Raw genomic sequence first — 16,112 nt, 5'->3', positions numbered from 1 at the left:
AAAGAAAGATGAGAATGGATACAGAACCGCTAAAAAGTGAAGCCGAAGAAATAACGGGTGAACAAGGAGATGGCAGATGAACTAAATTAATATTTTGCTGTGGAAGACACTAGCAGTGTGCCAGATGTTGAAGGGTGTGAGGAAAGAGAAGTGAGTGCAGTTACTATTACAAAGGGAGAACTTGCTCAAAAAGCTGAAAGACCCAAAGGTAGCCAAGTCACCTGGACAAGATGAACTGCACCCTAGGATTCTGAAAGAGATATGGTAGAGATTGTGAAGGTGGACTCTGGCATGGTTCTGGAGGACTTGAAAATTACAAATGTCACACCACTCTTTAAGAGGAAGGCAGCAGAAAAATTGTAGACAAGCGAGCCTGATGCCTACTAGGAAGATGTTGAAGTCAATTGTTAAGGACGAGGTTATGGAGTACTTGGTGACACAGGACAAGATAGGACAAAGTCAGCGTAGAGGATCTTGGAGCTTTAATAGGGATGTTGTAGATAAGGGAAAAAAAGGATAGGCTGCGAGATCTTGTCTGGGACAGACAGCTGAGGGGTAGCTTAGTTAATGTGTACAAAATTACAAGGGGCCTAGATTGAGTCACTCAGAAAACTCATCATGGGCACTAGCCTTCATAGTATCCAGGACATCTCCAAGGAGCGATGCCTAGAAAAGGTAGCATCCATCATCAAGGATGCCAGTCAGCCAGGTCATGCCTTGTTCTCACGGCTATCATCTGGAAGGAGGTATAGAAGCCTGAAGGCACACACTCAATGATTCAGGAATAACTCTTTCCCCTCTGCCATCTGATTTCCAGGGAATGGATACCGAACCCATAAACACTACCTCACTTCTTTATTTCTATTTTTGCTACACACACACACAGCAACTAGTTGTGTTTTCTATTATTACATATTGTATTGTACTGCAAAGACAAATTACTCAACTAATGCTGGTGATATTAAACCTAATTCTAATACTATTTCCCTTAGAGGGGTCAACGACAAAGACGCACATCGGCAGGAAGAAAGGATGAAGAAAAAAACTCAGTGGCAGGGATCTGTTTGATGACTCGGTTTACAGGGAGGAGACAGGAGAATGGGGTTGAGAGGGATAATAAATCAGCAATGATGGAATGGTGGAGCAGACCCAAAGGGTTGAACAGTCTGGTTCTGCTCCTACGTCTTTTGGATTTGCATGCTGCAACTTTATACGGCATTGGTCAGAGCACATTTGGAGTATTGTGAGCAGTTTTGTGCCCCCAGATGTGCTGGCATTGGAGAGAGTCTAGAGGAGGTTCACAAGAATTATTCCAGAAATGAAAGGGTTAGTGTATAAAGAGTATATGAAGGCTCTGGGCCTGTATTCCCTGGAGTTTAGCATGAACAAAATTAGTTAAGACCCACCTTGAAGAACTGCCCAAAAATACTGAGATCAGCCTGTAACCCATTCTTGCTTGTGCAAAACTTCCATTGACTAAAGCAGTAACACAATCAGCTCAAGTTGTTTAAGTCTAACTAGAGCCAGGGTTTCTAACCTTTTTTGTGCTATGGACCCCTACCATTAACTGACAGCCCACAGACCCAAGGTTGGGTACCCCTGAACTAGAGGAAGTCTTTGCCACTTCCTGCCAAGCAGCTTAATAGAGGAATCAGCAATAATGCCCAGAAAATCCAATAGTTTGTTTTGACCAAGAGGAATCTGATCCCTTACCTGTTCCAAAAGTTCTTCAATTTTCTCCGTTAGGACCTGACCCTTCTCTTCATTTTTACTCACAGGCCCTCCAGTCTACAAAATGAAAACCAGAATTACCAACATCAGCAAGACCCTTGAACCAGCTCCATAAGACAGATGTCTCTTCCCCACCTCTACATAGTAATCACAACCCCACGATCACAGCAACGCACACCTCTACAGACTTACCGTGGCTCCTGTCGTTGTGTTCTGGGACAGTGCGAGTCGAGCATGACCTCGACGGATCCGCCGCTCCACATCTGCCATCAGGTTCTGAAGGTAGCGCAAGAAATCCTTCTCATAGCCCACCTTCATGAATCGAGAGCTCTTCTCGTAACTGTGTGAGGAAAGCAGAACAATAACACATCTGCTCCACGTGCAGACACTTCGAGGCCCCCCTCAGAAAGTGAGATACTTACTACTTCCGCAAGTTATCATCATGAATTTTCTCACAAGGACCTGCAAAAAAATCAAGTAAAGTCATCAGTCATACTTTTCACACAGCAAGGACTTTATCCAGCCTAATAACAACTTGATTTCTGTGAGCCCCAGTGTTAACATAAACATAACATCAAATGAAGTTTGCAGAGGACACAAAAGTTGGTGGTGTTGTAGATAGTGTAGAGGATTGTCGAAGATTGCAGAGAGACATTGATAGGATGCAGAAGTGGGCTGAGAAGTGGCAGATGGAGTTCAACCCGGAGAAGTGTGAGGTGGTACACTTTGGAAGGACAAACTCCAAGGCAGAGTACAAAGTAAATGGCAGGATACTTGGTAGTGTGGAGGAGCAGAGGGATCTGGGGGTACATGTCCACAGATCCCTGAAAGTTGCCTCACAGGTAGATAGGGTAGTTAAGAAAGCTTATGGGGTGTTAGCTTTCATAAGTCGAGGGATAGAGTTTAAGAGTCGCGAGGTAATGATGCAGTTCTATAAAACTCTGGTTAGGCCACAATTGGAGTACTGTGTCCAGTTCTGGCCGCCTCACTATAGGAAGGATGTGGAAGCATTGGAAAGGGTACAGAGGAGATTTACCAGGATGCTGCCTGGTTTAAAGAGTATGGATTATGATCAGAGACTGAGGGAGCTAGGGCTTTACTCTCTGGAGAGAAGGAGAATGAGAGGAGACATGATAGAGGTATACAAGATACTACGAGGAAAAGATAGAGTGGATAGCCAGCACCTCTTCCCCAGGGCACCACTGCTCAGTACAAGAGGACATGGTAAGGGGTGGGAAGTTCAAGGGGGATATTAGAGGAAGGTTTTTTACTCAGTGGTTGGTGCATGGAATGCACTGCCTGAGTCAGTGGTGGAGGCAGATACACTAGTGAAATTTAAGAGACTACTAGACAGGTATATGGAGGAATTTAAGGTGGGGAGTTATATGGGAGGCAGAGTTTAAGGGTCGGCACAACATCGTGGGCCAAAGGGCCTGTACTGTGCTGTACTGTTCTATGTTCTATGAAACGATATAATTACAACCTTTAAAATACATTTGGACATACTTGGATAGGAAAGATTTAGACTGATATGGCCAAACAAGCACATGGGGCTGTTCAGGAAGGCTGGGGCAAAGGGCACTTTTCCATGCTTAATGACCAGGTTTCAAATGCTCAGTTCCCTGAGAAGCAAAACAATTTAGTTACGGCCAGATTTTTTAAAAAACTATCAATTTTATAAGAGGGCAAAACAGAGAGAGATCTTCATGGAGTAGATTAACAGGTCAGCACAACATTGTGGGGCAGAGGGCCTGTACCAAACCGACTGATAGAGGTTTATTAATAAAACGTAAGAATATATCCGCAAACATCACGTTAACTTTTAACAGCCAATTGCAATAAAAACAACTAAAGTACCTCTGTGACCCTTCCCCCACCCAGGTAATGATAAATGTGTACTGGAAATTGCAATGCATTTGTTCCCCGCCTCCCAATGAAATATCTAGGTAGCCACTGCCTCTCTTGGAAACATGACGCATACAGTCAATTATAACTATTACAGCAAAGTAAACAAAGACACTTTCTGCTCTAGGAGGTAAGCTGGCTTTTAACTCCTTACTTTGATAGAATTGCCACTGCAATGCCCATTACAAATTTGGGGTTTGTCTAACATTGGTCGGGTCGGCCATGGATGCTGCATCCTAGCTGTAATTCGCAAGCCAGAACAGTACAATATGGAGAGCAAGCTGATGCCATTGTAGTAGGCACCCCCTTCCCACATAGCGGATGAATCCAAAGGAGCAGCAGCGACCAATACAGTTTGGTACCAGCAGCGTCGCAGGAGTTGCCAGTCAGCGTTGAACTCAATGTAGGGCTGCCTCAGCGACTCCAACTGCGTTTTTCCCCTTGGGGTTTACTCCTGAAGCCTTCCCCATAAGTGGGCATAGCTGCAAGGCAGCAGAGATTTGAATTCAGAGTTTTCTTTCTCCTAGATGAGCTGCCAACCGTGGCTGACGAGCCCCATCTGCCCAAAGTGACTGGTTTGAAGGTGCCAGTGACCTGCCTTTGTCCTTTCTCCTGTCAGTAGAAACTGTTCTGCTGGGCTTAGTAGTTAAGAAACAAGTGAAGGTCAGGAGCTGGACTTGGCTGTCAGAGACTATTTGAGATGGCCGCCGCTGGGAGCATTGAATAGGTCATGGGAGCAACCCCCTCCCCCCACCCCACCAAGCTGGTAATAAGTGGACAAAAGCTGATGCAACAACATGCATTAAAAACTGTTTTTGTCAAGATGTGATGATTTAACAGTTTCTGATGAGGTTGTATAGAACGTTAACCTGGTTGGAGGGCAACCACAGGACAAGGAAACAGCAGAAATAAAAGTCTCTCCCACTCCCATGTTGTGTCTGCTGAGATCAGAGTTGTATATCCTCAGAAAGTTACAACCTGTATTAATGACTTAGATAAAAAGACAAACTTCTGTATTGAAGTTTGCAAAGCCAGAAGGTTGAAGATGATACAAAGTTTGCAAAGGGATGTGAAAGAGTTAAGTGAATTACCAAGATGGCTGCAGATGAATTACAAGCTGGCAACATAAAATGATCAAAACAGTCAGTAACATTGCCATTGCAATGTGATTCAATTTGTGATAAAACTACCAAACACTGATGCAAACAGAGCACTGGAAATAAAGACAGCACAAGACTGGCATGCAAATAGGTAAGGAAGATGGAATGGAAAACAGGAAAAGTACAAAGCAGGTCAGGTCACCCCCACGGAAAGAAAAAGTTAATGATTCACTTCAATGAGAATTGAGAAAAATCAGTGAACAACTCATTTAAATATGAGTGAAGAGAATTAAAGGAATGAGTACAGTTTAATAAAAACACAGCCACTCATCAGGTGGTGTGAACAGAAGGAACAAAGAAAAAACAGGGGAGTGGAAAATGTACGGTATACATTAGATCAAATTTATGCCATGTACCCCCGTCATGGCCCCTAGGTTGGGAGCCTGACAGTGAATGGTCAGAGACTTTTCCAGGGATGAAATGGCTAATTTCCAATAACCAATTTCCCCCGGGATCAATAAAGTATGACTATGACTAATACAAGGAGAATGGAGTAAAGTATAGGGTGGATGTTAGAGACTAGTTTGGTTGTTGCTGTTTCTTTCCCCAACACACAGAGGTGGATGTGTGGAACATGCTGCCAGGGGTGGTGGTAGTAGCAGCAGATACATTAGGGACATTTAAGAGACTCTTAGACAGGCACATGAATGACAGAAAAATGGAGGCTTTGTGGGTGTGAAGGATTAGCACAACATCGTGGGCTACAGCACCTATATTGTTCTATGTTGGAGATTACTTGCTGGATGGTAACTCTTGCTGCAGTCTAGGACTCTGGTGAAAATACCTGGAGTACTGTCTACAGTATCATAGGTTACAGCATGAAACAGGCTCTTCAGCCCACGCCAACCCATTTTACGTACCACAGTCCAGAGGAGACACCAGTTTGCCTGGAGAAAGAATATAAAAGCAGCGAGCGGGTCAATCGGCACATTGTGTGTGCCACAGTCCCAAGGAAACATTGGATTGCACATAATTAGGCAGTTGGCAAGAACCAATTTTTTTAAAAAAGTAAGACAAAATACTGGAGGAACTCAGCAGGTTAGCCAGCATATGGAAAAAAAGTACAGTCAACATTTTGGGTAGAGACCCTTCTGCAGGACTTCTGCAAATGCTGCCTGGCCTGCTGAATTCCTCCAGCATGTGTATGTTGCTTGGATTTCCAGCATCTGCAGATTTTCTCGTTTCCAATTTTAAAAAGTTCGGTTTAAGTGGAGCAGCCATTGTGTGAACGGGCCAGTGGGGAGTTGGGCTTTGGCGAGGAAAGCTAAGCTACGGGTAGGTTTTTTTCCATTTCTTTTCTTGTCGCACATTTAGAGCAATAGGGATGCCAGACAGGATAAAGGAATGCTGCTCTTGCAGGTTGTGGGAAAAAAGGGAGATCTTCAGTGTTCCTGATGACTACACCTCCAGCTGCAGTTTCTAACAGACCATATTAAGGAGTTGGAGCTGGAGCTGGATGAACTCCGAATCAGTCAGGAGGCTGTGGGGTTGAGGGATACGACATATGTAGTTACACCTCAATTGCCTAAGTGCATGACACAGATAACTGGGTGACCGTCAGAAGGGGGAAAGGAGTAAGACATCTGGTGCAGAATACCTCTGTGCCCAATCCCCTCAACAACACGGGGGGGGGGGGGCACTGGAGGAGAGGAGAAATTATCCAGCAGAGGAAAGCCACAGTGGTCAGGTGGAACTGAAGAATAATTTATGACCACATTAATGGGGCTATTATAGACCGTCCAACAGTCGTGGGATTTAAAAGAACAAATTTGTAGAGATCGCAGACTGTTGGAAGAAACACAAGGTTGTTTCCACATTGACTGGGACTCCCACACCTAAAAGAAGGCATGAAGTTACTCCAGCAGACAAGATGAAGGAGAACCCTAAAGGATTAATGTTGAAAAACATGGACAGAGTGGATGTGGCAATATTGTTTCCCACGATGGGGGAGTCTAGTACGAGAGGGCATGACTTAAGGATTGAAGGGCGCCCATTCAGAACAGAAATGCGAAGAAATTTTTTTAGTCAGAGGGTGGTGAATCTATGGAATTTGTTGCCACAGGCAGCAGTGGAGGCCAAGTCACTGGGTGTATTTAAGGCAGAGATTGATAGGTATCTGAGTAGCCAGGGCATCAAAGGTTATGATGAGAAGGCGCGGGAGTGGGACTAAATGGGAGAATGAATCAGCTCATGATAAAATGGCGGAGCAGACTCCATGGGCCGAATGGCTGACTTCTGCTCCTTTGTCTTATGGTCTTATGATTATACAAATATGTCAAGCGATAAAAGGATGCAAGGGACAAAACTGGTCCACTAGATGATCAGAAAGGTAATCCATGTGTGGAACCAAAAGAAATGGGAGGGATCCAAAATGGATTCTCTGCATCTGTATTTACTCAGAGAAAGTCTACAGAAGTGAGGCAAAGCAGCAAGATCATGAACCCTATATAGATTACAGAGGAGGAAGGATTTGCTGTCTTGAGGCAAATTAAGGTGTTTAATTCCCCAGGACCTGACAAGATGTTCCCTCAGACCCTGTGGGAGACAAGTGCAGAAACTAGTGACAGGCGAGGTACCAGAAGTGTGACTAATGTTGTTCTGCTGTTTAAGAAAGGCTCTAATAAGAACCAGGAAACTATAGGCCAGAGAGCGTAACATCAGTAGTGTAACAACAGTATTGGTAGATATTCTAAGGGACTGGATATTTGGATAGACAGGGACTGATATGGATAATCAGCATGGCTTTGTGTGTGATAGGTTATGTCTAAGCAATCCTAAGTTTTTCAAAGAAGCTGAAAGGAAAGTTGATGAAAACAAGGCATCTACATGGACTTTAGCAAGGCATTTGACAATGTCCTGCATGGGAAGCAGGTCAGGGGTCAGACACTTAGCATTCAGGATGAGGTAGTAAATTGATTAGACACTGGCTTTGTGGCAGAAGCCAGCGAGGTTGTCTCTCTGATGTGAGGCCTGTGTGTGCCACAGGGATTGGTGCTATAGCAATGATCTGGATGATAATGTAGTAAACTGGATCAGTAAATGTGTGGGTAACTACAAGATTGAGGGTATAGTGGATAGCAAGGAAGACAATCAGAGCTTGCAGTAGGATCTGGACCAGCTGGTGAAATGAACTGAAAAAATGGCATTTGGAATTTAATGTAGACGAGTGCAAAGGTGTTGCACTTCAGTAAGACCAACCAGAGTAGGTCTTACACAGTGAAGGGTAGGGCACTGAAGAGTGTGGCAGAACAAAGGGACCTAGGAATGCAGGTCCATAATTCTTTGAAAATGATGGCACAGGTAGATAGGATCGTAAAGAAAGCTTTGGGTAGATTAATCTTCATAAATCAGTATATTGAGTACAGGATTTAGGATGTTATGGAGAAGTTGTACAAGACATTGGTGAGGCCTAATTTGGAGTATTGTCTGCAAGTTTGGTCACCAACCTACAGGAAAGATGTAAATAAGATTGAAAGAATACAGGGAAAATTTACCACGATGATGCTGGGACTTGAGGACAGTTATAGGGAAAGCCTGAATGGGTTAGGAATTTATTCTCTAGAATGTTGAAGACTGAGGTAAGATTTGATAGAGGTGTACAAAATTATGAAGGGTATAGATAAGAGTAAAGGTAAGCCAGCTTTTTCCATTAAGATTTGGTGAGACTACATTGGATCATGGGTTAAGTGTGAAAGGTGAAATGTTTAAGGATAGGAGGGGGAATTTCTTCACTCAGAAGGCGGTGAAACTGTGATATGAGCTGTCAGCAGAAGTGGTGGATGTAGGGTTGATTTCAACATTTAAGAGAAATTTGGATGGGTACAGGATGAGAGGGCTATAGTTCAGGTGCAAGTCAATGGTTCAACATGGACTAGATGGGCCAAAGACCTGTTTGTGCTGTAGTGTTCTATGACTAACCATTAACCACACATTTACACTAATCTCACATTCACTTATTTATTCTTCCCATATTCTACCACTCACCTATATATTAGGGTCAATTTACAGTATCTAATTGCACAATTGTTAAGATTGCTAGTCGTTAGACTGCTTGCTGGGATGCAACAGCTGAACCCCACAGAAAGAACTTGGTTAAAGATCTCTGGGATGCAGGAGAAAAACAGAGCACCTGGAGGACAACCACAGTCACAAACACGTGAAGTCCAGCACCCAGGGTCAGGATTGAAGAGTCTCTGGCGACGTGAGGCAGCAGATATACTGGTCTGCATTAGTGTGGATTCACCAAGTCTGAGCCTTTAGGTAAAGGGACTGCTCTACAAATAGGTATTGAATAGACACCCTAAACACAGATGAATTGGCAAAATGAGAACCTAATTAAAATATTACATATTTAATATGTTTGAAAGATTTGAATATTAAAGATTAGCTTCATCACTTGAAAACATACAATAAAATGCATCATCTGCATTCATGACCACAATCAAAATATGTGCTTATTATCCTCCTGCTACCAGATATTAAGCACATGCTGATCAAATAAGATGAATGAATAGGGACAGTCCGCAAGAGTCGCTTCCTCACAACTTACTTACACTGTACATCTTTGGAATGGAAGCAAACTAGTGAAGAGGACAAAGTTAAAATAAGGACTGGTCATTTCATGACCCAGATGCGGACAGTGGACTATGCATCACTGGGATGCCCCACAGAGAAAAAGACATCAACCACAAGGCCCATTAACCTGGGCCTCACTTTGTTGTTGGCTGCCAAAGGTCTGTCTATTTTGGAGCTGAATATATTCAGTAATTCAGTCTCCACTTGCTGAAGTAACGGATTTCAAAGATTCTTGATGATCCAGGAAGAAAATCCCTCATTCTGAAACTTTGCTCCCAGAGGTTCCCAACCTTTTTTATGCCACGGACCAATACTATTAAGCAAGCGGTCTGTGATTTGCACCCCAGGTTACAAATCCCTGCTCTATTGTTTAGAAAGACACCAACTTCCCCAAGGGAATGATAGAGGTATAAAAGATATTAAGAGGAATAGATAGAGTGGATAGCCAGCGCCTCTTCCCCAGGGTACCACTGCTCAACACAAGGGGACATGGCTTTAAGGTAAGGGGTGGGAAGTTCAAAGGGGATATTAGAGAAAGGTTTTTTATTTAGAGTGGTTGGTGCATGGAATGCACTGCCTGAGTCAGTGGTGGAGGCAGATACACTAGTGAAATTTAAGAGACTACTAGACAGGTATATGGAGGAGTTTAAAGTGGGGGGTTATATGGGAGGCAGGGTTTGAGGGTCAGCACAACATTGTGGGCCGAAGGGCCTGTACTGTGCTGCACTATCCTATGTTCTATGTTGAAACACCCACTCACACCTACCTGGAAGAAGCCCACCACAGTGGCAACAGTTGCTCATCACAAGGGGAGGTGAAACTATTTGGGGAACTTTAATTTGGATGCAGTCCACCTGGGAGCGGGAGCAGCCCTCGAGCACTCAGGGCTTTGCTGCACATTGCTCAAGACTGGTGCCAATTATCACTGCAGTTCCCACAGCATTCTCTTATCTCACTCCAATCCATGGCCAGTTTTAAATGGCAGGTCAGTCACACACTTCCTCAGCAGTAAACATTCACAAAATTGTTACTAAATTAAGCAATCTTACCCAGATCAGAACGTGTATTAGTAAATAATTCAGCTGGACAGAATCCACACAGGAAGTATTTACACACCTGTAACGATAAGACATGCCTCAGTAACAGTTTGTGTTCACTTTCTGCACTGCTGCCCATCCCATCCCTGTAACATGTCCTACTGTCCTTCTCAAGTCACTCAACAACTCAGCGACAAAAGGTCCAAAGAGAGAAGAAACATTCAAGGTCTGAGCTATGGAACGACTAGTTCTAGGAAAGGTCCTCATGGAACGCTGGCCAATTCCAGCCAGGTTGTCCAGTCTGGGCCAAAAGCCAATGCAGTGAACAGCTATCAGCCAGTAAGGAATTTCTAAAGGCTGATCACTCAGGGGTGTCTAGCCACAGTAACCTTTCCCCCTCTTGCTTATGCAGTATCTATTTTTTCAAAGACTTTCCTCACAGCACACCTTCAAGAGTTACAAAGATCTGCACATTGAACCAAAATAAATTCCTCATCTGCCTGACCCGTTTTAAACAGTGACCTCTTGTTTTAGATCCTGCATGACGGAACATTCAGTGACATCCACCCTACCAAGAGTTGTCAGTAAATTATACATTTTAATCCCAGGCCCCATGATCCCCAATAAATGAAAAAATTCAGTTTCCCTTTGAAAGTCAGGCAGCATCTGATGGGTTTCTCTTCCTCCTGCACTGTGTGCGTTGCTCAGTACTTCCAGCTTCTGCAGAATTTCTTGTTTATCAATTTCACTCATTGGTTTACCCTCCATAGATGTTGCCTGACCTGGTGCGTTCCGCCGGCAACTGTCACCTTTTAAGTGTCCAAGTTCCAGTCTATAATTTAAGTTGTAAGAGGCCAGAATCATTCAGTAAATCTAAAAAGTTCTAATCCAACATTTTGTGTGCTGCCCAATATCGAAGATGTTTATCAAATGAGGCAGTAACCTTTACCCACGGGAGCTTCTCACTAAAACTCAGAGATTAATGGCTGCAGGAAATAATCAAGTGAGTTAAAGAATTTTCAGGTACCACCTAACCTACTAGTCATCTCTAAGGTTTTACACCCTTAACACAAACACTGTTGTAAAGACAAGTGAAGTGACTGAAAATCAACGGAAAACAAGAGGTCAGCCTTGAAGGCTACTGAACAAAAAGGTTTGCAACATAAAAGCAAAGTTACAATGATGTGCAAATGCAAGAAACTTAGTTTAACAGACCTTGATTATGATTCCCTGTTCACACCCAACTCCTGAGCAGGCCTACACTGACAACAAGCTGAGAGAGAGGCTGTGGGTGGATACACCTGTCTGAGCTAAAGTATCACCATCATATGTGCCATGTTGTATGATGTGGGTGATCATAGTCTATGACTGTGACTGTTCTCGGAAAATTCTACAGAAGAGGTTTGCCATTGCCATCTTCTGGGCAGTCTCTTTGTAAATCAGGTGACTTCAGCCATTATCGATACTCCTCCGAGACTGACTGTCTGACGTCAGTGGTTGCATAACCAGAACTTGTGATATGCACCACCTGCCCCCATGGCTTCATGTGACCCTGATCCAGGGGAAGGTGAGGGGAGATAAGCAGGTGATACACCTTGCCCAAGGATGACCTGTAGAAGGAAGGAGTGCCTTACACCTCCTTGTACCTCCACTCTGCCACCCAAGTGAAGCACAGAGATGACATGCATGGCGGTCTCGGGAACAAAAACCAGAACACAATAGATTACGGATCTGTGGAATTCGTTGCCACGGAAGGCTGGAGGTCAAGTCATAGTGTGAATTTAAGGGAGAGATTGGCAAGTGAGTTGAGGGTTAAAGGGAAAGGCAGGAGAATGAAGTTTAAAAAAATAAATCAGCCATGAGTGAATTGCAAAACAGACTTGATGGGCGGAGACCTCTTTCTGCTTATGTATTTTATGGTGTTACGACGTAACACTCTCATGATGCTGACATTAAAAGGTAAACCACACTGAGTCTGCAGTATTGCGTAATTTATTCAGCTGGACTTACTCCAAGCACTAAGAGGAAGCTACAATCAGGTTTATTATTACTAACATATGTCATGAAATTTGTTGCTTTGCAGCAGCAGTGCAAACATAAAAATAGTGTAAATTACAAAAAGAATATATAAAAATGTTCAAAAAGATAGCAAAATAATGAGGTAGTGTTCATGGACCATTCAGAAATCTGATAGCAGAGGGGAAGAAGCTAAGTTTGCATTGATCAATAAGCAAAAAAATGCAGCTAATGGGGAAAAAACAATTAGACAAAGATGCCAGAAATAGTTCCCAGATGATTCCCGGGACCACTTCACAGCCTTCAGGCATGGGGGTAAGCCTTTGTAGTGAGAAATTTCTTCACTCAAACAAAATCAAAACTGATAGGAGAGATAGATATGGAGAAAACAATGTTAAGGCATTGAGTAGGCTAGAAAGTCCCATTCCTAATTACATGCAATAGTATCTGTGAACAGATCACATTTGACATAGAAACAAAGAAAATAGGTGGAGTAGGCCATTCGGCCCTTTGAGCCTGCACCGCCATTCAGTACGATCATGGCTGATCATCCAACTCAGAACCCTGTACCTGCCTTCTCTCCATACCCCTTGATCCCTTTAGCCACAAGGGCCATATCTAACTCCCTCTTAAATATAGCCAATGAACTGACCTCAACTGTTTCCTGTGGCAGAGAATTCCACAGATTCACCACTCTCTGTGTGAAGAAGTTTTTCCTCATCTCGGTCCTAAAAGGCTTTCCCTTTATCCTCAAACTGTGACCCCTTGTTCTGGACTTGCCCAACATCAGGAACAATCTTCCTGCATCTAGCCTGTCCAATCCCTTTAGGATTTTATACGTTTCAATAAGATCCCCCCTCAGTCTTCTGAATTCCAGAGAGCATAAGCCGAGTCGATCCAGTCTTTCAGCATATGAAAGTCCTGCCATCCCAGGAATCAATCTGGTGAACCTTCTATGGCAAGAATGTCTTTCCTCAGATTAGGGGACCAAAATGCACATAATACTCCAGGTGTAGTCTCACCAAGGACTTGTACAACTGCAGTAGTACCTCCCTGCTCCTGTACTCGAATCCTCTTGCTATGAATGCCAGCATACCATTCGCCTTTTTCACCACCTGCTGTACCTGCATACCCACTTTCAATGACTGGTGTATAATGACACCCAGGTCTCTTTGCACCTCCCCTTTTCCTAATCAGCCACCATTCAGATAATAATCTGTTTTCCTGTTCTTGCCACCAAAGTGGATAACCTCACATTTATCCACATTAAATTGCATCTGCCATGAATTTGCCCACTCACCTAACCTATCCATGTGACCCTGCATCCTCCTCACAGCTAACACTGCCGCCCAGCTTCGTGTCATCCGCAAACTTGGAGATGCTGCATTTAATTCCATCATCTAAGTCATTAATATATATTGTTAACAACTGGGGTCTCAGCACTGACCCACTAGTCACTGCCTGCCATTCTGAAAAGGTCCCGTTTATTCCCACTCTTTGCTTCCTGCCTGCCAAGCAATTCTCTATCCACATCAATACCTTACCCCCCCAATACGGTGTGCTTTAAGTATGCACACTAATCTTGTGTGGGACCTTGTCAAAAGCCTTTTGAAAATCCAAATATACCACATCCACTGGTTCTTCCCTATCCACTCTACTAGTTACATCCTCAAAAAATTCTATGAGATTCGCCAGACATGATTTTCCTTTCACAAATCCATGCTGACTTTGTCCGATGATTTCACCACTTTCCAAGTGTGCTGTTATCACATCTTTGATAACTGACTCTAGCATTTTCCCCACCACCGATGTTAGGCTAACTGGTCTATAATTCCCCGCTTTCTCTCTCCCTCGTTTTTTAAAAAACGGGGTTACATTAGCCACCCTCCAATCCTCAGGAACTAATCCAGAATCAAAAGAGTTTTGAAAAATTATCACTAATGCATCTACTATTTCTTGTTCACTAAACTTCAGAACAGGTATGAAGAAATGTCACCGATCTCAAAAATTAATGGTGTCACTTTACATAACTGCTGTTTAGCTACAAAAGTTTGTGGGGCTTATCGTTACACTAATAAACTTCTTTTCTGCTTTTGCTCGTGACAATATTACACACCACCTGCCCGCCCCCCCCCCCAATTTAGATCAAGGCACCACTAGGAACAAATGAACTCAGATCCACGGATTTACAATGAAGTTTCGAAAATGCGTCCATTACACAAGTTTCAAAAACAAACCAATACATCAGGAATCCCCTGAGGAACTCAGGCTGGAGGTTGCGAACACAGGTTCTTTTTTTATGAATGAATCAAGCATTCCCTGGCAGGAAGTTTACTTTCCTTTAATTCCCGATGGAGCTGCCGAGTTTCTGCGGTTGTTTTTAAATCCGTAGGTTGAACGGATGAATAATGAACCCACCGAAGGCCGAATAGGGACAACGGTTCTCTCAAAGGTCGACAACCCCGCCCCGGGCCGCCGAGTGTTAATGACCTCTTTCCCCCCACCCCCGCCCGGTCCATCCCCGTCCCAAGTACGAGGGACTGGCCCCACAAAGAAGTTCCCACGGCCCGGCATTCAGTAGAACACATATCCCAGGCCAGACCTTCTCCACCCTCGCCCTCTCGGACGCGGCCCCGGCCCCGCTCCAGCCATTCCTCCGCCCTGAGGGCCCAAGGCCCGAGGCGCGGCCGGACGTCCGGTAACCACCTCCCGCCCGGTACCGTCCGGGGAACTCACACTGTCGTCATCCCAGCGGACGTTCTGCCTCTTCTCGTCCGGGGCCAGGTTGCGGTCGCGGCCCATCAACTCGTCCAGTAGCTGTGCGTTCGACAACATGTTGGCGCCGTAAAATGGCGATGCGTCTGGCAAGCTCCCACACTGCACTGCCCGTCCCGCCCTGCCGCGCGCCACAAGCCAACCTCACTGCGCCTGCGCCTCCCGCAGGGCGCGCATGCCCCGTTGCTCAGCAACGCGTCAAATATGTTGTGTCATGTGATCAAGCGTGGAGCGCGCCCCCTTTTCCTGTTTCACCATGGTCCAGTACACGCCCGAGGGGCCGAATGTCCCCGCGCCTCGGCTTTCACTTCTCGTTTCCAACGCCTGCGAAATGTGAACAGAGCGACAGAGGCTGAAGGGAGACCTCTGAGAGGTTTTCAAAGTTATGAGAGGCACAGATAGGTAGAAATGTCTAACACCACAAGACGTACTTCTAAGGTTAGAGGGGGAGTGAAAGGCGATGTCAAGGGAGAGTGTTGGAACAGGTTCTGGATCAGAATCAAATTTATTATCACCGGCATGTGTCAATAGACAATAGGTGCCATTCGGCCCTTCGAGCCAGCAGCACCATTCACTGTGATCATGGCTGATCATCCACAATCAGTACCCTGTCCCTGCCTTCTCCCCATATCCATTGACTCAGCTATCTTTAAGAGCTCTATCTAACTGTTTCTTGAAAGAATCCAGAGAATTGGCCTCCACTGCCTTCTGGGGCAGAGCAGTCCACAGAATCACAACCCTCTGTGTGAAAAAGTTTTTCCTCAACTCCATTCTAAATGGCCTACCCCTTATTCTTAAACTGTGGCCTTTGGTTCTCCTCCAACATCGGGAGCATGTTTCCTGCCTCTAGCATGTCCAATTCCTTAATAATCTTATATGTTTCAATCAGATCCCCTCTCATCCTTCTAAATTC

The 16,112-nt window shown here is 44.5% G+C and overlaps 1 protein-coding gene across 1 annotated transcript in view; it reads right to left on the bottom strand.

Annotated features, from left to right (window-relative positions):
* The window catches only part of luc7l3 (LUC7-like 3 pre-mRNA splicing factor), a 34,042-nt gene extending 18,727 nt beyond the window's left edge, over positions 1-15,315 (bottom strand). Inside the window, exons 1-5 of the mRNA XM_063030696.1 lie at positions 15,161-15,315; positions 10,421-10,487; positions 2,154-2,193; positions 1,924-2,071; positions 1,714-1,788 (exon numbers count right to left, since the gene is read on the bottom strand). Coding sequence (XP_062886766.1) covers positions 1,714-1,788; positions 1,924-2,071; positions 2,154-2,193; positions 10,421-10,487; positions 15,161-15,259 — 429 coding nt within the window. The 5' untranslated portion in view covers positions 15,260-15,315. The remainder of the gene's footprint in view (positions 1-1,713; positions 1,789-1,923; positions 2,072-2,153; positions 2,194-10,420; positions 10,488-15,160) is intronic.
* Positions 15,316-16,112: the final 797 nt, after the last annotated feature.

This window comes from Mobula hypostoma, chromosome 22 (genome assembly GCF_963921235.1).
Source record: "Mobula hypostoma chromosome 22, sMobHyp1.1, whole genome shotgun sequence".
Taxonomy (NCBI): domain Eukaryota; kingdom Metazoa; phylum Chordata; class Chondrichthyes; order Myliobatiformes; family Myliobatidae; genus Mobula; species Mobula hypostoma.
The sequence above is the reverse complement of the archived record's forward strand: the minus strand, read 5'-3'. Positions and strand labels throughout refer to the sequence as shown.